The 23,008-nt window shown below is 32.6% G+C and overlaps 1 protein-coding gene across 2 annotated transcripts in view; it reads right to left on the bottom strand.

Moving 5' to 3' along the window:
- LOC143044317 (uncharacterized) overlaps positions 1-16,598 on the bottom strand; it is a 59,279-nt gene extending 42,681 nt beyond the window's left edge. Inside the window, exons 1-6 of one of the 2 annotated variants that reach the window (XM_076216265.1) lie at positions 16,550-16,598; positions 12,403-12,436; positions 9,799-9,843; positions 8,624-8,706; positions 6,731-6,802; positions 548-692 (exon numbers count right to left, since the gene is read on the bottom strand). In XM_076216265.1, the coding sequence (XP_076072380.1) occupies positions 548-692; positions 6,731-6,802; positions 8,624-8,706; positions 9,799-9,843; positions 12,403-12,409 (352 nt within the window). In that variant the 5' untranslated portion in view covers positions 12,410-12,436; positions 16,550-16,598. The remainder of the gene's footprint in view (positions 1-547; positions 693-6,730; positions 6,803-8,623; positions 8,707-9,798; positions 9,844-12,402; positions 12,437-16,549) is intronic. The other variant, XM_076216264.1, reaches the window with a different exon arrangement.
- Positions 16,599-23,008: the final 6,410 nt, after the last annotated feature.

Here is a 23,008-nt window from a genome sequence, read left to right as displayed (position 1 = left end):
ACTTAGACAAGTGTGTGCCCCTCTCTTTTTGTATAAGTTTCTTAGAAGTCAATATAAATGCTAATGAAAAAACAAACTGCACCCTACTTATTTCGAATTTAAAGCTCTAATGTTGTTTGAATGCCCCTCTGGTATCTGTCGTCCCTCTTCTTTGATCTAATAAACTCTTAGCATTTAGTGGTATTCCACATTTTCCTATACACCGCAAAAAAAATCAAAACAAAAAAGATTGTTAAGTTCATACAATTTGAAATGCATTATAACAACTTATTGAATTAGGCCTATCATAAAAATTGTAATGACTTAAACAACACGACGACGGGTACCACATAATGAAAAGGGTATGTTGCCTTCCGGGAGCCCTGCGATTATTCCCGGTTTTTGGTGGGGTTCGTGTTGCTTAGACTTTAGTTTCCTCTGTTGTATTATGTATGATGTTGTTTGTGTTTTGAAGTTTGGTTTGGCGTTTTCAGTTTGCATGTCTATTTGGTAGCCTTTGTCTATTTTCATAATTATAAACAGTGAAACACAGAAATCAAATACCTACTCTGATTACACAAGAAACCATTACATGGAATGCCATTTGTTGTATTAGTTAAGCAGCACTGAGAACATTGGATGAGGTTTTTCTTTGTCCTTTGAGATTCCTGCTGTCTTTTTCGCCCAACAGAGCTTGCTATTATATCACACACCTGCCAAACAAATTAGAGTGGTATCGATGATGTTTTACATTTGTAAGGCATTTGGACAAATAACTGTATATCATTAGTTTAATGAAATTTAATAAAAATGAAGGGATTACAAGAATGACGATTTGCGTGTTGGATAAGACATTTGTTTGATAATTGCCTTTTTGAAAAACAAAGGAGTAGGTCCGGTAAGGGCCGATTTTTGCTTCAACATTCAGGTTCATCTGAGGAAAGATTTTGGACACTTTTAAATTTTAGTTTAGTTGATTCAATTAGGTTATGTGAAAGATTTGTCATTACAGACGCTCAAATTTAAGCCAACATATGAAAAATCTATCAAATAAGCCATAATATGTCGATTCCAGATGGTTTTTGTCATAAATGGAAGTGTTCATCCGTGTTCATTCTCAACCTTCATATATGTTATGTATTATCATCAAATACAACTTACATTTAAGTAATAAGAATGAACACAAATGCGGCCATTTCCATTTTAGACTAAAAAACGTCTAAAAATTAACAAAAATGCTAAACTTTCGAAGATTTCAGTATTTTAGCATGACTTTATGATGCTAGTACCCGATACATGTGTATTATATTGTAAAAAAACTGTCTATTTATGTAACAGAAGTGTTATTCTTTCCAATAAATAGCTGATAGTTTACATTTTAACAATTTTGTAAAACTGCAAAATTTATTGACCAAAAAGGGGTGTTACTGGGCCAATGATATTAGTTGAAACAAAACAATCAATAAATAAGAATGGACTGAAAATGTGTAATGTTACGAAAACTGTTTGAATGTTACTCTGTGTAATTTATACTATTAAACGAGAAGACCTCATTTTGTGTGTCGCTTCTCTTCCTTCCACAATAAATTATTCATCATGCCTCTGTGTCCTATAGTTAACATGCATAGTCGCATTTGTCATCCATTCTTATGATTATTCAGATTGAGTTATTTTGAAAGAAAAATGACAAAAAGAGTGTCCGGATTGGTGTCTTGATATTGTTTCCGTCATCAGACTGACTTTTAGTCATAGATGGGACTTCCGGTTTTAAACATGCACAAGTTCAACCAATCGTATGATGGATAACACAAATGAAAAATACATAACTTAAGCCAATCAGATCGTTCTCCATATCATGGTTTTTAGATCGCAAGAAACACAACTATTATACCTCCTTAAAGAGGACAATTATATTTCGCGTGTATCTACACATAAACTACGATTATACTACTATAATTTATTGTGACTTTCTGTATTCTGTCTACTGTTTTCTTTGAAATAAATATTTAAGGGTTCATACCAGTTGAATATATTTATATTGAAATAAATAAAACATGTGGACAAAAGAATGTGTCCATAGCACACGGATGCCACATCGGCACTATCATTTTTTATATACAGTGGACCGTGAAATGGGGTAAAATCTCTACTTTGGCATTAAGATTAAGAAGATTATATCATAGGGAACATATTTACTAAGCTTGATTGGACTTCAACTTCATCAAAAACTACCTCGACCAAAAAGTTAAACCTGAAGCCGGACAGACGGACGGACGCACAGACTAGAAATCATAATGCCCATAAATGGAGCATTAGTACTTATTGTTGAAAGTAAAAGTAGTGATTTGGCCAAAATGAAAATAGGGTAGAGATTTGAGGGAGGCAGGAATTTTTCTGGACCTTGGGATCGGGTGTTTTAAAGCTCGGGATTTTGGGATTGATCCTTACGGGATCCGGGAATATTTTTTTCGAATTTCGGGATGTCGGAATATGAATTTCTTTAAATTTGGCACCTCTGAATTTCGGGATCAGGACCCGTCCGAACTGTGACCTCTCGAATTAGCCTTCGGCATTTATATAAGATTCAAACTCTACCATTGGCATGTTAATAGGGCTCTCAAAAGAAAAAAAAACACTGATGGATTGTCCTTGAAGCATATTTTATTAGAATAATAATGGTCTATCAGCAGTTACATTTATTTCATGTTTGAAGCGGTGCAAATCTTAAATTTTATTTGAATTTTACCCCAAAAAAATGCATTGAAGCAAAGTGGAAGAATAATTGTGGTCTTAGGCCAGAAACAAGAAAATAATTGAATTTAACAGATGGGAAACAGATAACGGACTTTGAAATAAAAGTGAGAGGGCTTTTGATACCTTTTATGAAATTCTCCAGACATACTATCTTTTACAAAAATTCATCCTACAACAGTTTACCACTGTGTATGCCCGCGATTTCGCGGGTGTGATCCAGTTAATATATAAGCTGTAGATTTATTTATTTTTGCGGGTACCTTTTTTTGTGGATTGATGAAAACTGTTATTTTCGTTGACATTTAATTTCATGGTTTCGCCCAAGTCTGCATTCAACCTTATAGAGAGTTTAATATTTGTTGAACAATTGCAGTCGTGGCTGGTATCCATGAAATCATAGAACATGTATATCCAACGAATAATAATGAATCGACAGTGATAACGTTTTCAATCCTTTTAAAATTCATCGCTCATGTCATTTTACAGTCAAAACTGTCATTTATTTAATATATATGAAACTGTAGAAAAATAGCTGTGTTAGCTTGACACCCGCTTCTTCATAAAGAAGAGAATCATGTGTTTATTTATTCCAAGATCAATTTCCTTGTCAACCCTTTCAAGTAAGGAGTACTTAGAAGCTTAGATTGCACGAATACAAGCATATTAACTTTTTGTTTGAAGATATTACTTTTTGTAATAATTCTTCTTTCAATCTTACAAGGAGTTGGTTACATTTTAAATAATCTACTTTTTTACCCCAAAATTGTGTAAAAAATGTTTTTGGTACCTTAACATGGTCAAGATTACATTACATTACAAGGTTACATCAAAACAGACAAAATGTGAGAATTATAACCTGTATTATCGCGGAAACCTCTGAAGAAAAAAAAAGTTGTATGATTTTTTATTTTAGTTTCTTGTGTGTAATTCGGAGTTTAGTATGACGTCCATTACCACTGTACTAGTATACATATTTTTTAAGGGGCTAGCTGAAGGACATCTACGGGTGCGGGAGTTTCTTACTACATTGAAGACCCATTGGTGGCCTTCGGCTGTTGTCTGCTCTATGGTCGGGTTGTTGTCGCTTTGACACATTCCCCATTTCCTTTCTCAATTTTATAATATATTTTTGTTAAAAATATGACACAGCATTATAATTCATGGCTCTTTAACTTTGTAATCGTTTAGCTTTTTACCTGTTTTGACCTAAGCGTCACTGATGAGTCTTATGTAGACGAAACGCGCGTCTGGCGTATTAAATTATAATCCTGGTACCTTTGGTTATAATTATTGTACCTAGGATGGATTGATGTAATGCAAATAAGAAGTTGCATAAGTTTCACAGTCAGATAATGTTGTGTTGACCATTCGTTCAATCATACATGTACGATATTTTGTTGTCACCTATATAAAGGCGCAAACATCACTTATATTATGTATATTATGTATATCATAAGCATAAAATTTTGTTTGAAACTCCATACCTTAGGATGAATTATTCAACAATAGTTATGTTATAGATAATGCATATTTTAAGGTTTTTCTTGTCGTAGAACACACCGAGGAGAGAGGTCTTTCTTTGAACAATTCTGACACCCCGAGGTGTGTTCTACGACAAGAAAAACCTTAAAATATGCATTATCTGATTTATATACCGTCAAAAAATATTAATTTTATAAAGATTTGTAAAATTTAGTATCCTATTTTACCGACAACACTAAAGTGGGATATTCCTTTCTAATGCGTTCAGGTTTTAATACGCCCTGCGGCTCATTTAGAATGTGAAATAAAACTAAATAATTTAGATATAAACCTTTTAAAAATTATTATCCATACACAATAAAAATATTACTGTAACTGCATGAAGTAAGACACAAGTGTACTGTTTCCATCCGATAACGGTGTATGACAAATACAAGACACATTGTAAGTAATTTATTGTACCACTCAGCTTATGGAAAGGGGGAGGGGTATGTTTTTTTTCTATTTGTTATGTTATTTCTATCGCGGAAAATTTGTTATTTTTTTTAACAATTTTACTTGAATCGAATGAAAAATTCAGAAAGATTGTCTTTTGAATAGCAACACATTTTATTAAAAGATAATCAGGATATAATTATATACCCTCCGCGCACCCGACCCTTTCGTGAGTTACGTTAATGTTATTCAATAGAATAAAAGATTATCTTATTAGTTGATCATTTGATAGAGTAAAAGGTATACATAAATTTTAAAAAGTTAAGAACTGACACGAAGACGAATATAAATACATGTAGGTCACAGTATGATTTCCTATTCAGTGTGTATCGTTCTAAACATGCAAGTCTACATTAAAATTCATCTGACATATATGATAATGTATCTTTATTGTAGCGATAAATTAACAAAACTCCATGTTATTTGTTTCTAAAATTAAAATGCGGGACTACAATGACGGTTTCTTTTACACCTATCATCGATTGAACTTTAAAAAATAAATTTCCAAATCGGCAACAAAAAACTATTAGACGAATAAAGTTTTGAAGTAAATCATAGATTGCATGTTTATCAAGGACAATAATGACCTCACACAGGTCATTATTTAATGCCTTGGAGCATATATCATTGAAACATGGTATCGTCCAGGTTGATTCTGAAAAAGAATTACCTGTTGTTCTGAAAGAAAATAACTCCATATAGGTATATAAGAGATGTTTAACATTTAGTATTCAATAATAAGAAGTGCCAATATTTGATTCCTGAAATCATGTACAGAGAGAAAAAAACAGATATATTGCAGCATCTTTATCTTTTTGTAATAATTTATCGTTTTGTTTTTAAGAGTAACAATTTAAGACTAATCCGATATTATTTTCTTTATTAGTCAAATTATTTTTGCATATTTTGTTTTCGTATTTTTGTTTAAGAATACATTAAAACGTATATTGATATAATAAGATGTGGTATAAGTGCCAATGAGACAATTCTCCATTCAATTTCTAAAAGTCAACCATTATATGCCAAAGTAGATCTTCAACACGGAGCCTTGGCTCACATCGAAGAGCAAGCTATAAAGGGCCGGAAAAATGACTAGTGTAAAAACATTCCAACTGGAAAAACCAACAATCTATTATTTTAAATAAACAGCTGCGCCATGAGCGCATGATACGCCCGTCGTCTTGTGTGCAATAATCATAAATAGTTTCTAAGATACAGCGTGACATGTGAAAAACCACCTTCTTTAACAAAAAACTCAATATTTCTAAAATTAAATTTTGAATCATCACAAAAAAGTATACAGATCTTAAGATAAATATATCTAAGAAGTGTGTGAAGTTTTAAGAAATAATCATAAATCGTTTCTCATATACAGTGTGACATGTGGAATCCCCCCCCCCCACCCCCCGTTTTCTTTTTTTTACAAAAAACTCAATATTCCTAAAATATGATTTTTGAATCAAAACCAAAAAGTATACAGATCTTTAGATTAATATAACTAAGAAGTGTTTTAAGCAATTATGATAAATCGTTTCTGAGATACAGCGCGACTTGTGAAAAATAACCACACCCCTGTTTTAAATAAAAAGTCCCGTAACTCAAAAAGTTTTAATCTTATTTTCACCAAAAAGTATACAGATCGTTTGACCATTATAAGAAACAACTATATAAAGTTTTAAAATTTGGACAAGTCGTTCTCAAGTTACGGTGCGACATGTTTTACGCCGGACAGACTGACGGACAGTACGACAGACGGACAGACGGACAGACGGACAGACGAACGCCGGACATTTGTATACCATAATACGTCCCGTCAAAAATTTTACTGGCGTATAAAAAAGGGAAACGATAAACACTTCTGAACCACATCAACAAACACAACTTCTAAACATCAGAATCTTATTGTATATTCAAATTTTCTAGATAGACAATTTTTGGTCAATCTTGTAGGATATTGGATCCATTACAAACATCCAACATCTGTTTTCATCATTTTGCTATCAAATTAAAAAATAATTACCTGTTTCGATCTGCAACCTGCTGAAAACACACCAGATAAATCATCAAGGATGACTTTTTCTAAAAAACATTCCTAAGATACAAAAAAAAAACGTTGTTGAACAATACCTCATTTATTCAGACTAACTGCTTTACAATTGAATCTTTATATATCTTTAAATTTGAATATTACATTATGTGAAGTCGTCTACAAACCCAAATACTGAACTCCGAGGAAAAATCAAAACGGAAAGACCCTAATCAAATGGCAAAATCTAAAGCTCAAACTCATCAAACGAATGGATAACAACTGTCATATTCCTGACTTTGTACATGCATTTTCTTATTAGAAAATAGTGGATTGAACCTTATTTTATAGCTAGCTTAACCTCTGACTGTATTACAGTCGCATCAAATTCAATAATATTGACAACGAGGCGTGAACAAAACAAAACGAATCAATAGGTAAAAATGTCAAAAATAGGGGTACAGCAGTCAACAATCCATAGCTGTTTAAATTGTATTTGTATGATACTCACTATTGGGCATCAATTTCAAATGCGCCATGTGCTCGTCGTAGTGAGATATACTTATCTTATATTTGAAATGATTGTATCTTTAACTTACTCTGGGATCTACACATGATACACGTAAGACATCTAATAATTACAAAACACAAACATCACACGATATAATTGGAGTTTTAAGTAGGATTTTGATTGATTTTTGGTGTTTTAACACCACTTTTATGCACCGCATTTTGGGCTTTTTCGTGGTGGCTAGTTTTTATTGGTGGAGGAAGCCAGAGTGCCCTGTGAAAACCACCCACCTTCGATAGGAAAATTGACAATTCTTATCAATAAATATTGGAGACGAACCCACATCCTATGTGTTGACTGGCTAGTGATTACAGTGGTAACTACTTAGACCATTCGGCCACAGAGGCCCCTTGTTATAAGTAAGAAAACAATTGTTTACAATAATTCGACTCAATAGGTATGCTATTCTCTTTCATTGTTGGATGTCGATACAGCTTCACTTTTTGTGATTTTCAGAGAAATAATTTTTTTTCAAGTGCCTATATCATTGTATTTAGCATTGCAAATAATTTTGAGGATTTTCAAAATATCAAAGTATTAATAACTGACTTAATAGATTAAGATTTTCATTGATTAAAATTTTACTTATTTGACGGTTTTATGAAACATAATACAGAAAGATTAATCAATTATCAGTAAGGTCGTCTGTTCATTCAGGATTAATATCTGATTAAGTAGTTTGTTTCACGATAAAGCTGTTGTATTCGGTTCTGGGCATTATCTCCTCTTTTGATTTTCCGTCTGGATCTCTGGTGTTGTTTTAACAGTTTCAAATTTTGCTTCAGAATTAAAAAAAAAGTTATCACGCAGTGGTAAAATACGGTGATATTCATTAAAAAGCAGTTATCATGCACGTAAGCTGCTTTTGTATTCAAGTTTATTTATTTAAGCGAAACATATCTAGCGCAAAATCCGTAAACATAAATACGTTTTACGACAAAACAAAACTCCGCGATATATATTTAAAGAGCTATCACTGAAATTAGAAATTTCTGATTTCTTTTTTTATCAACATAAAGCCACAGCTTAAATCTCGTAATTCAAAGATGTGACAGTTTTTTACATGATAGAGATCATGATAGAGTTATCCCTATTTGTCAATATTTGCTTTATATAACTGGTCTGTGACAAGATACTGTTATGTAGACGTTATTAAATCAAATAAAAGAGTTAACAATCGGCTACTGTTTATTGCATTATGGATATATACCACCCTTAGAACGTAACGTACTACTCGGAAATAATCTGAAAAGACCAGAGGGAGAAATTCATGTTCGATGGGAAGACGGATATAACGATATTAGTGAACACAGTACCTCAGATCCATCAGTGCATACTGCTTTTTGAGTAAGGCAATCTGTTATTTTTGATGCTTGATTACAGGATAGACATGTTAAACCTAAAAAAATATATTTCTCTTCTTTTTTAAATGTTGATCATAATTTCTGCAGGCCAGTCATTAAATGATTCCCTACATTACTCACTAGTTATATAATTAAACAGAAAGAACATTGCTTGTGTGGTTTTTTTTTTTCGTACTGAACGAAATCCTAAAATTTGACATTCTGATGCTTAAATGTCGTCAGCACTTCTATGTTTACATGTCGTCATCACTTCTATGTTTACACAAATTATCAATGATATGTTCATAACTATAGATTTAAAGTTAACAAAACATTTTTCATAGCAATAAAAAATGTAAGTCCTCCATGCTTTTCAGTATCGTTCTCAATTGGCTTTCAACTCCTTTTATTTAAGTGTCACTCCTAAGTCTTTGGTAGACGAAACACGTGCTTGGTGTACAAAACGTTTACTACTGAGCTAATCTATTCATTAGTTTTCAAGAATATTTCCGTTTTGTGTGTACGCAATACTATTTACGTTTATTTTTTTGTGATCTACAGTTTTACTCTTGTTTGTTACTTGATCTGTTATTTGTACTGAGTTATATTATTTCATTGTAACTATTTCAGTCAGAATAGTGTGAATTTGTTCTCAATCCATGGCCAACCTATCGAACTTGCAAATGCATTTTCATTTTTGGTTTTGTACAGAACGTTCCAGCAATTATTGCACATAATTGTCTAGCTGCGACGGGCTGACATTTTTAATGTTGAGCATTTACGTAAATACGTTGACTAAAATCCCCCACAATGAGTGAAGTAAACGAGAACTAAACTGTAGTGATAATTACAAGTTAAATCTTATGAACAAAATTTTAGTAAGCATAATCCACCCTTACAGGTACTCAATCTAAAGCTAAACTTAATGTTAAATCACCACTGCGTATAATCCACCCTTAAAGGTACTCAATCTATAGCTAAACTTAATGTTAAATCACCACTGCGTATAATCCACCAGTACAGGAACTCAATATATAGCTAAACTTAATGTTAAATCCCCACTGGGTCGGTGAATATCATATCTCTGGGGTTGGCAAATCATTGTATCAATCTCATCAAAAGTCAGTAATTGTATAAGGTTAACTTACCGCTGCATTGATTTAGAAGAGTGACACCGATAATCAAGCTTAACACTGAAATCAAATGCTCCATCATTTTTACAGTATTTTGATAGCATATTTTTCCTATTTGTACACGGTAAAATGTACATCTACCAATGTTTGTTATGTTTTATCATTCTGGGTAACAACGAGGAACATATAAGAAACGCCAAAATCTTTCAATCAATATCTGACGTTCCCAATGTTGTTGCTTAATTGGGGAATGGTTCCTACTGCCAATTCGTTTCATTTTGAGCTTCATCATGAGCTTTTCATTACCTGATTAATGGAACATGTACTCTCAATAATAATTCGCATAAAATTCCAATAGAGACTAAGAGAAGTTGCATACGAATGCGGTTATTTGTACAAAAATGAACGATTATTGTAATCTATTTTACAATCAGGCCGTTAGTTTTCTCGAATGATTTGATTTACACTTGAAATATCGGGGCCTTTAACAGTTGCTATATATGCGGCATGGCTTTTACTCATTGCTGAATGCAGTGTGTTGACCTGTTTTTGTTAACTTCTATGTTGTTGTAAAGTTGTACCGAATCGTCTTATTGACCATCACACCACATCGTCTTTTTTTTTAATTTTTACACTAAATTCATTGGATGTGAACTGTTTGTTACTCAAGTATGGGAAAATATAATTCATTATAAATAAAATTGGATTTGAACTACTTTCTAGAATATCTGATACTCTTATATCGGGTTTTGATCTTTTGCTTTTATGTGAGATGTCATTTTGTTCTCTTAACCATCTGAGTTAAGCTGTTTTGTTCTTTTTTGTACGGTAGCCTCTGTTGCTAATTAAATGTTCACGTGCTAAAAATCGTCTTAATGCTGTTTTAATGCGTAACTGATGAGTCTTATGTAGACGAAACGCGCGTCTAATCCTGGTACCTTTGACAACTATTTACGAGGTATTTTTGTGGTACTCTATGACAAAGTCTAGTATTTCATCAGGCGACATCGTGTGAGGATTGCAAACAAATCATGATAAAATAACGTCTGTTGTTTCTGCTGTTTACTCGGGTTGTTGTCCTTTTGAGACATTCCCCATTCTCAATTTAATGTATTACTATTAATGGATTTAATTCACCCAATCCGAGATTTTGCAAAATTTGAACTTTATTCTTTAGACATCATAATTTGGTGATATCCAATTATTGAGGACAAATAGCGAAAAGGTTTATTAAAACATTCAAAATAAAGAAACTCTACAATACACTTACGAACTCTATTATTTGGTTTTAATAGAACGTTTTAACATATCGGCAACTTTTGAAAAGTCACCTTTTACCGAGAAAAAAAACCTAATTTAATTAAATTTCAACTTTATTTCTTGTGTAAGATACAAGGTTGATAATTTTAAATAAGAATTGATTTATTTTCAATTTCAACAATACATCTTATATGACACTGGTCTTTCTCATTGATATCAAAGTACGGCTCTATGTGCATTAAAGGCTACACGTGTGTCACGTCAAAATATAAATTACAACGCCACTTGTGTTCCTCAATTGGAAATTCAAAACTGAAAAGCTTTCTAAAGGTAAGTTTATATAAATATCTGTTCACGTTTAAAAATGATGAGGTTTTCTTTTACGTTCTGCATGCTCAAATTAAAATGTCTGTTTTCAATGTGTCTTTCATGTCCGCCTTGTAATACACAGGATCCGAATTTTCCTAGCATATCATTCCCTATGCTCATCGTATTTGTCAATATTATGTTAAACCCACCATTTTTTCTTAAAATTTCCTGTACCAAGTCAGGCATATGGCAGTTGTTATCAATAGTTCGTTTCTATGTATGTTGCATTGTCGTTTGGGTTTTTGTTGCACTTCAGTGTTCTGTTGTTTCGTTGGTTAGTCTAATAGTTGATATGTTTCCCTCGTGTTTAGTTTGTAACAACCAGGTGTGTTTTCCATTAATCGATTGATGACTTTTGAACAGCGGTATACTACTGGTGCCTTTATACTCCTCGTGTACAGTCGGTGTAAATGTATTATAAATTTAAAAGCCTACTGATGTTAAAATGAGCAAAGAGAACACCTTAAGAGAATTCTTTCTTAAATTAGGGAAATCAAATTTCAATCTACAAAATTATTATTTGGGAACAAGATCTACACAAAAAACTACGGTATTCAATGTGATCTGGGAAGGTACACATATCCTGCTCCACATGAGGCAACATCGTGTTCCTTATATGAGTACAAAGCGGTCATAAGTCTAATTCGGTAATACGGGATTATGGTTAGGACAATAGGAACATATTCGTTGTCACCATTGCAACAGCTATTCGATAACGGTCAACCTGCTCGTGATTGTGTCCATAAAGTCGTCATAGGGACGATTTTAAGTTCACCACTTTGAACTATTTTGATAGTATTTGTCATATTAATAACAACCCTATATAAAATAAAATCATGATAGAAAAAAACAAGCTCTAAAATATCGTGTCAAAAGGGAGCTTGGTTTTATTTGATACAATGTTATATACAACATATCCGTGAAGGGAAAAACAATAACTGTTTTATGTAAAAATCTTGAATAGGGCTTCTTGATGATTATTTTACTTACCAAACATATTTATTCTCGCACGTGAATCAAAAATCTGCAAAATCACAATATGAACTTTTAAAATAAGTTATTGGTTAAGTAATCGCAAATAGCGTTAACTATTGTAAAATATAACAGAGATAAAGGGAATTCGGTCATGTTTACTTTTTTTCAGGTGAATCATTTTTAAATTGCCTTTGCCCTACGTCATTTATGTCCCTTCCGATAACTGTACTTATCCTCAGCGTTTTGCATTACATTGGCTACCGTCATGTGACATTTGTTGTCGTATACTATTCTAGTATCGTTGGAACAAGATATATAACAAGATGTGTAGAAAAGGTTAGGAACTTCCAACGTATGTCATAGAATGGATATTTTCGTCGAACATAGGTGGCATACATAAAATCACCAAGTGCATTGTTTTTGACAATGTTCGGAAATTTTTCGACACAGGTTCTGTTTTTAATAAAGAAGTGACAGACCATTGCTGGAATGCACTCTTATAGGTTTTTTGTATGATATAACAAAGAAGTTTAATGGTGTTCCTGTGTCTAAATGTAACATATGTTCCAGGCGTGTGCATTAGAAAACATTTGTCTGTAGGAAAGTCAATCGAACGAAAAACATGCATGGTGCATAGAAAAAGGAGATAGACGGTTAACGACCACTGGAAACGGTTATTTTTTCTGATGATATCAAAATTATTAATTGAAATTATAAACATGTTTATATATGTAACACTCAGAAACGTGTCCTATTCACCCAAACGTGTCCTATTCCCCCAAACGTGTCCACATGACGTCACTGAACTGCAAAACTTGTATAGTGGCAAAAGGGCGCCAAAGCGTGTCATTTTTGTAAACTCAATTTTTCAACTACTCAAACGTGTCCAATCCCCCAAACGTGTCCATTATTTGGTTATTGCTATTTCATTAACGTATACTAATTTACAATTTCATTAAAAAATATAGATAAAGTATGTTAGTACTTTTTTAAACCACTAGTATAAACTGGGTAAAAGTGGGCGCGTAATTTCGGCTATGTTGTATTCAAATTGTAAGCAAACATGTTTAGTTAAAATGTACAGATACCTGGCTAAAATGTCCCTTTCTCTGCGCATTAAAACTTTTATGTTCTTTCTAAATATCTAGATATGCATGAAATACTTTCAACTGGACAATACACAATCAATAGTCTAAAGTTAATTTATTCTACAAATGTAAAAACATTAAAACTGGTATGTTCTTTCTAAATATGCATGAAATACTGGCAACTGGACAATACGCAATCAACAGTCTAACGTTAATTTATCCAGTAGAACTGCAAAAACATTAAAACTTGTATGTTCTCTCTAATGATGCATGAAATACTTACAACTGAACAATACGAAATCAACTGTCTAAAGTTAATTTATACAATACAACTGTAAAATCATTGAAACTTGTATGTTCTCTCTGAATATGCATCAAATACTTGCAACTGGACAATATTCAATTAAAAGTCTGAGGTTGATTTAAACAGTAAATGTTAAAACATTACAACTTGTATGTTTGCTCTAAATACACCTGAAGTACTTGCAACTGGACAATACGCAATCAATAGTCTAAAGTTAATTTATACAGTACAACTGTAAAAACAATGAAACTTGTATGTTCTCTCTGAATATGCATCAAATACTTGCAACCGGACAATACGCAATCAACAGTCTGAGGTTGATTTAAACAGCAAATGTAAAAAAAAAAATTCAACTCGTATGTTCGCTCTAACTATGCCTGACGTTCTTGCAACTGGACAACACGCAATCAATAGTCAAGACACGTCTGGGAGTGTTACATACGTTTGGGGGATCGGACACGTTTTGGGGGGGGGGGGAGGACACGTTTAGGAGTGTTACATATGGCGTTTTTAAACACTAGACACGTTTGGGCGAATAACAATTATCGGACACGTTTTGGGGTTATGAAATCGGACACGTTTTGGGAATCGGACACGTTTTGGGGAATCGGACACGTTTCGGGGGAAGGACACGTTTGGGAGTGTTACATATATAAGGAAGAGAAGAGGGTGGAGACCGGCCCTGTTAAACGCGGACATCACAAACACAAATTCAAATCATGCCTTGGGGTATATTTGCAGGAATGGCGGCGGCACAGTTAGTCCTGTAGAAGGCAATATTAATGCCATTAAATACCAAGAAATACTTGATGAACATATGTGGCCAGTGATAGCTCGGTATTTCCGGGAGGCAATTATTTTTTCTAGGATGACAACACATCTGTGCATCGGCACGGCCCAACAACAAGTGTGTACCTTGGATCGAAATTATCGGTATGAGCTGACCTGCACAGTCGCCAGACTTGAATGTTATATAAAACGTTTGGTTATTTATAAAAAAAAAAATCTTCATACACGTACTGGAATGATTTAATATAAAAAATATTTAAAAAAAAAGAATTCACCGTATCTGGTCAATTTTAAGCCTATAACTATATTTAGTGTTTGTACAACTCGATTTCTAAAAGCATATATAGTGTTCGGTATGAGCAAAGGCTCCGTGTTGAAGACCGTATTTTTACCTTTTGATGGTTTACTTTTACAAATTATTATTCTCATACCACATCTTCTTATATCAATTTAGTTATGGTTTATAATGATAGCAACGTGAGTCTACCTTTAAATGAAATGACGTCATTACATTTTATTTATTGACTTTGAAAGTTTTGATACTAATATGATATTTTGTTCTGTATAATTTTATCATTCGAGTTGTCTTATTGTCTATAGTTATTGAATTTGTGTTCAACTTTTTACTAATATACAGTTTTTATTCAAAAATGGTTTTATATTTTTTTAAATTCATGATAAATCAGGAGAATTAAAATTTTACATGTATAAAACAAATTAAAATTGTCACAGATCAATAAATTCAAAGCCTTAATAATCCCGACAATCCCATCAATTGATCAGCAGAACCTGTCAAGAGGCAACAATAGTTTATCAATGCTGTAAATATATATAATATAAATTACAATTACCACTTTAAACAACCAAAGTCAAAAGGTTGTATACTTATCTACTAAAGAGTTAGATTTATTTGTACTGTATTCCAGTCAAAAGAAATTGTCATTTTAGCGGTATTTTTAAAATTGCAATAAAAGCGGAAGGTTTGGCTAGCCATTAAACCAGATTCAACCAAACATTTTCTTCTAAACATGTCCTGTACCAAGTCAGGAATATAACATTTTGCTATCTAAGAGTTTGTTTCTATGTATGTTGTACAATTGTATGAAGAAAAGCCTTAGTACATTGCATTTCGAAAATTATAAAGGAGTAGGTTCAGTAAGACCCCTTTTTGGCCCCAAAATATAGCAGTTTTACAAAATTGTTAAAATGTAAACCTTTAGTTATTTATTGGACAGTAGAATGCTTCTGCTACATAAATATGGGCTGTTTTTGACGATACAATGCACATATGTCCGGTACTAGCACCATTAAGTCATGCTAAATTACTGAAATCATCATAATTCTAGCATTTTAGTTAAATTTTAGACGGTTTTCGTGTAAAACGAAAGTGGCCGCATTCGTGTTCATCCTTTATATTGAAATGTAAGTTGTATTTTATGATAATACATAACATATATTAAGGTTGAGGATGAACACGGATGCGGCCACTTTCATTTTTACCAAAAACCATCTGAAAAGTGACATTTTTCGGCATATTAGGTAGATTTTTCATATTTGAGCTTGAATCGGATCGTTTTTAATGACTAAATCTGTTTAAATCTTTCACATAACCTAATTAATTCAAATAAAATAGACACTTAAGTGTTTAAAAAGTGGTCAAAATCTTTCGTCAGATGAACCTGAAATTTGAGGCCAAAATCGGTCCTTACCGGACCTACTCCTTTTGTAAATTCTTAATATAAAGTTAATACCATATTATGGATAAGAAATGTTTGTTAATCATCGTTTCGGTAATAAATCATTGACATTGTACATTGAATAACCCATTCGATCTTTGTTATCTCCCGCAGTCAACGTGTCGAATACTTATAGCCGTTGCACTAATAATATGGAACATTCGCACAACGAAATCCTTTACCCAGTGAAGTTTTTGTATAATTCTATTATAGAAGTGTTTCAATTTAATGAAATTATGTCATACCTTACAATGTGTCCAACTGATAATATCTGGAACAATGCTTATCTATTTGTCACCCATATCATTCATGTCTATGTAAATCTATACTTACGATATATACTTAATCTTAAACACTGACAACTAAAAAATATACAGGATGAAACATTTGTATTTTAGTTCTTATGGTTCGAGTATGTAGGTTTGTTTTGATCTTTGGTATTACTCATTATGAGTCTTATTGGGGCATAAGCTTGACGCAGGATTGGAGAATTGTTCGCGTGCAATTCAAATTAGTGATCATGTACGAAGACGGACAGGACACGTAAATTTAAAAGCGGTATTATTATAATGATAGGCGGGATGAGGGAAGCTGACAAAACAATCAGCGGGATCAGGGACAAGACACTCCTTCATTTAAGACCCTCCTCAGTGCATGATGGTTTCATACAGGAATGAAATCTCTGCTTATAGCATGAATTATTTAAATCAAATTTGTCCGTGTATAATGAAGAAATTTATAACTGTTATTTCGAGCTGTTTGTAAACGTTGTTCTTTTTAGTCTGTATATATGAGGTTTATTTCATAAATAAGAAAATATCAAATTTCATCTTATTTTATAAAAGAAAAACAAATAACACTTACAAATAAAAGCCATACCATTTCAATGGCTACTTTATTCAAGCTGTTATATATCATGTGTTAAACAAAGCATTTCAAAATAAATGTACATGAAGCAAAACAAACATAAAAGAAGTCTTGCTACGCCAATTTTCCTGTAAACTATAAAAATCTTCCAAAACGTGAAGAATATTCCATATGTTATCAACAAAATGATCAAGATTCATAGCTACAATATATTTTTTTTTCTAAAGTTATACACAAATTTATATTCAATAAATAAGAGTTTACATACTCATCAAAGAGACTTCGCAGTCAAACTATGAAATGAGTTCTAAATTTAGAAAATTAGCTTGTAAGCGCTTTCAATATTTATTATCCTTATATTCTACGCTCAAAGGGTCTTTGTAATCCAAAACATTCGATCATCCTTATTTTTTAAAAAATCTACCCGGATATTGTCAGTTTTGAATGTAACCTTACATATACAAATATAGTTCATTGTTCAATACTTACCTTTATGTAAAACACACACTTTGTAATCTCTATATTGTTTTATAAAATATTTTTATGGCAAAAATTTTAAAATAATCGATTGTCCCTGATTTCAAACTCATCTGAGATGGTGTTGATGTTTACCTATAAAACCAACTTCATTATGTTGCAATTGTGATTAAATGAATGACAAGCCGGAAACTGTTAATCTGATTTATAATGTGCATACTTAAGGGCATAACTTTCCTTAAAATTGTACTTTAAGGACAAATGTAGGCATCAGAGTGCTTACAATGTTAGCTTTCATTCAAAAAGAGGGATACATCTCAATAAAATGTTTGAATACGTTTGATCTAATAACTCCTTCAACCACGCTGTTAACTTTTTGACACTCTAAGAATCGGATCAACAGATTTTCAAAAAATTCTCTTAAACTCTTAAATTGTCTGACTTTTTCCACATTATATAATTGTTAATTTGGAAGAAGTACTGTCAACAAAAAGCAGCATTCTTCTGCGCCTCCTTTTGAGGACTTGTACTTTTTTTCAGACAGGAGTTACCCCGCAAGAATGAGAAGAAGCCAAAAGTTCGTTTGTTTACTATGTTAAATGTATCCATCATACCAATGCTTAAATCCAAAATACAACAGATACTGTTTCGGCTTGCATCTAGAATTCCCAAAGATGGCAATTAAGAACAAACTTTTGCAATAAAAGTGATAATTATAGATTCCGAATTTCGAAACTTCTATAAGCAATATTCCAACAGCATATCAATTGGGATTCAGTATCAGTAAGTTCAAACAATTTCCATGAGGTGAAATGTCCTACCATTTTTTTCTTGACAAATGGTTGATGGGTACAAAGAATGTATCAACCATGGAATACAAAGCGGTTAATAAGAAATAATTACTTTGAAAACAAACTGGACGCTACCACGAATTGGTTGACTATTAAGGAATATCTTTTAGACAGATGCCAACACATATATTCCAATTGGATGAATGAATATTGATTTGCATATGGAATATGCTATAGCTATACATAATATATTTACTAATGGTATACATAACTTAATTATTCCGGTAATTGAGAATAGAGCTCAAGCATCATTCGGAAACATTGAACATCAGTTGAATTGTGTCAGTATTTAAATATGGGCTCAAGGCAACAGTGAAATTTCTGTTCTAGGGGCGGCGTGAGATTAAGGTTCAACTACCATTTTAGAAAACTGTGATTCCATTGCGGCTAGTCTGTAAAAAGGATGTCAATTAGAGAAGCCAATACTTTTGAAACATTGATTTGAAAACAACAAATAGCTGTCTATTAGAGAAGTATTTAATTGGTTGTAGCTTTTGAATAATTTATTATGAAATCAGATTTGGACATCGACTTGGGGAAAGGAAGTCGATTAGAGACCGGACGTCAATCTGAGTCTTATAAATGTATACATATATAATTGAGTCAGTTGTGATGGAAACACTAACTGATAAGTCTAATAACATTTTAAATTTTAAATGTTTCTTTACTATGATTAGGTGGAGGTTTGTTCTTATTTCAAACAGAGGGGCACTCAGCCTATTTAAATTTTTAGCATGAAGCGATTGTTACTTTCCTGAATGTGACCTACCGAATTAGACTATTTACCGGATTTGTTATCACATAAGCAACACGACGGGTGCCGCATGTGGAGCAGGATCTGCTTACCCTTCCGGAGCACCTGAGATCACCCCTAGTTTTTTGGTGGGGTTCGTGTTGTTTATTCTTTAGTTTTCTATGTTGTGTCGTGTGTGCTGTTGTTTGTTTGTCTTTTTCATTTTTAGCCATGGCGTTGTCAGTTTGTTTTAGATTTATGAGTTTGACTGTCCCTTTGGTATCTTTCGTCCCTCTTTTACTTGCTAGGTACCAAATTATTTTACCACAACTTTGTAAAAGTTTTAACTGGTGTATATACTGAAAATATGAAAAACAAATCTTGTCTTTTTAGGACTTCTGATCCATTCATGTAGTATTCGTGAGATGTGGGTATGGAGGATGGATGTTCATGAAGGACCTGTTGTACAAAGTATATCACTGAATTGCGCTCTTTGTCTAAGTATATTATTAAAGTGTTTTTCTTCGAGCTCAGTTCATTGTTATGCAATTCATTCTTTGTGAAATAAAGATTTGACAGACAACTCTCATCTGCACAAGGAATTGTGGAAGTTGTATCCATTCTATGTTAGTAGTAATGGGGAGATAATGGCATTTTATTTACATTTGAACCAAACATTTTTTGTCCAGAAGCCAAAAAAAAAAGTTCAAATTTACCAACCAATGCTACTTGTGTTACTAGCTATATGATGCTAAGTCGATCTGTACACTTTTAAACATCTGTACTGCCTACTGACGACTCAGTCCTGAGTGTATACGATCATTCAATATGTAAATAAATAACAAATTTTTACAGGTCGATCTGACCTAATTGATTTCTGAAATTATATTTCATTGTTCAACATTGATCATTCGTTCGTTAATTTCGTTATTTTCGTAAATGATTGTAAATATTAATTACAGCACCTTCATACCACAACAAAACTAGCTTGCTGTACTGTAATCTTTGTATTATATTTGTATCCATATAACAAAAACATCTTGAAACAAGACCACTTTCTTATAACATATTGAGTAGGTGTTCATATCCACTAGAAATGTTATCAGTTGACTTTTGTAGCAGTTATGAATCTTTGAAGCATTTCACAATGGTTCTTTTGTTGATATCATTTTCATACTGGTTAAAACTTTTTTTCCTTTGACCAGGTTTTGGAGTTTGGAGAGGACATTTTTGAAGACGGATTCAGTAAAAAGTAGCAAAGATTACTTTCTAGGTCATCTAGCCCCAAGCATCATGTCAGGAATTGTCATTACTTAAAATCATTAAATATCTTCTAATCTGAGGAAAAAATTAGATATTTAAACAAAATCGTTTACTAATGATCCTGGAAGGATCCACTACAATGTAACAAAAATAGAACAATACAAATAGTACATGCATGCAATTTTTAGCATGAAGCGATTGTTACTGGCTAGGTAATGTAGTATTCGTGATATTTGGTTATGGAGGATGGATGTTCATGAAGGACCTGTAGTACAAAGTATATCACTGGATTGAACTCTTTGTCTAAGTATATAATTAAAGTGGTTTTTTTTTCGAGCTCAGTTCATTGTTATGCAATTCATTATTTGTGAAATAAAGATTTGACAGACAACTCTCATCTGCACAAGGAATTGTGGAAGTTGTATTCATTCTACATGTTCTATGTTAGTAGTAATGGGGAGATAATAGCATTTTATTTACATTTGAACCAAACATTTTTTGTCCAGAAGCCAAATAAAAAAAGCACAAATTTACCAACCAATGCTACTTGTGTTACTAGCAATATGATGCTTAGTCGATTTGTACACTGCTAAGTCGATTTTGTACACTTTTAAACATCTGTACTGCCTACTGACGACTCAGTCCTGAGTGTATTTGATCATTCACTATATTCACTAAAGTAGCAAAGATTACTTTTTAGCTCAATTAGCCTCAAGCATCATGTCAGGAATTGTCATTACTTGAAATCTATAAATATCTTCTAATCTGAGAAACAAAGTAGACATTTAAACAAAATCGTTTACTAATGATCCTGGAAGGATCCTCTACAATGTAACATAAATAGAACCATACAAATAGTACATGCATGCATGATCATAGATACCATCTCTCACAAAACAAAATCACATCATACAGAATTGAACCTAATGTGTTCCTCTCCTAACTATCTAATACTAATGTTTAGTGTTTAGTTCAGATTGGCTGTCTTTGTGCAACACATTTTAATATAGAACCTTATGGGAAAAAACAGAGGCCTCATTTTGTCAGAAAACACTAACATTTAAACATACTATCCACACTGATCTGTGTCCACACTTGTTTGTTGAATAAAACGAATGACCACAATGTTGATAGTAATCACTCTGATTCAAACAAAAAAAAAACAGACATTGTCAAGATACTTGATTTTTATTGACAATATATTTGATACGTTTAATAAACGTGTATTTCAAAAAACAAATGGCATTTTCGTTCAAACCAATTGCACTCCTCATCTTTCTAACTTATTCTTGTTTTCATGTGAGGCCACCTTCGGACAGTAGTTTCTTTGGAATAATGGAAATAATATAGAGCATTATCATTTCACTTCACATTCCGATATATATAGATGATGTCATCTCTCTAAATAAATCAAAGTTTGTTGTTTATGTTGAACGCTTCTTTCCAATTTAACTTAAAATTAAGGATAAACAGATACAGTTCAATCTACCTCTTCTCTTGACTTTCATCTCTTTCGTATTGCTAATGTGTCTGTCTATATGCCTTTTTGTTTTCCTTGGTTGACATGTTCGTTTGTTCTTATATAGTTATTATGTCTGTTTAGTTCCTAGATCGTTATCAATATAATGGAATCTTATGCAGCTTACATACAAGTGACAGGTTGAGCTAGCTATAAAACCAGGTTTAATCTACCATTTTCGACATCAGAAAATACATGTACCAAGTCAGGAGTATTACAGTTGGTATCCATTCGTTTTAGTTTTTGATTTTGCCTAAATTTCCGTTTAGAATTTACCTCAGAGTTCGTTTTTCTTTTTTTTATTTTACTTTTTTCTATTCATTGACCATAAAGGTATATTGAGATCAAAACTCTACAGCGAACAAGATGATTGGGTAATTGTGAGCTTTCCATTTCTATGTGGCAACACTCCAGCAGCGCCATCAAATGGAGTAGAAAACTCCCAGTTGGTGCATTCCAGAACTTGTATTTTCTATCATGAAGTTAAAATCGTCTCTTTGAAAATTTTAAGAATGCTATCATGAGTTGGTTGATCTTTATGGAAAGATATTGGTGCAGTTTTAACCTGAACAGCTAGTTAAATTAATAACCAGACTTCATGATGGATGACAGTTCGAATGGGACAGGATTTGTGTAAACATAAAAAAATTCTTGGTCCTAGGACAGTTTTTATGACTGCCCAAAAATTAATTCAATGATAGGGCCAAAATTGAAGTAAACTCGGGACGAATATAACAACCTCTTCTACAAACAAGTTAGGTTTGGACAGTTAGTCGGGACTGCTCTTTTCGAACAAGACCTGTTCTAATAAAGTTAACTTCTTTTAGTATGGTCTGGCCTGCTCCTCTACTCCAAGATAAAGTTTAAATGACTCAAACCTAACTAGTACACAGAACTGCTTTTACTCATGAATATCATTTGAGTATCACCACATACATGTATCAACAAGTAACAGAAATACATATCCTAAGGACACAAAAAGCAGCTGTGAAAT

Source organism: Mytilus galloprovincialis, chromosome 9 (genome assembly GCF_965363235.1).
Source record: "Mytilus galloprovincialis chromosome 9, xbMytGall1.hap1.1, whole genome shotgun sequence".
In the NCBI taxonomy this organism is placed as follows: Eukaryota; Metazoa; Mollusca; class Bivalvia; order Mytilida; family Mytilidae; genus Mytilus; species Mytilus galloprovincialis.
Note: the sequence above shows the minus strand (reverse complement) of the source record. Positions and strands in the feature narration are given on the sequence as shown.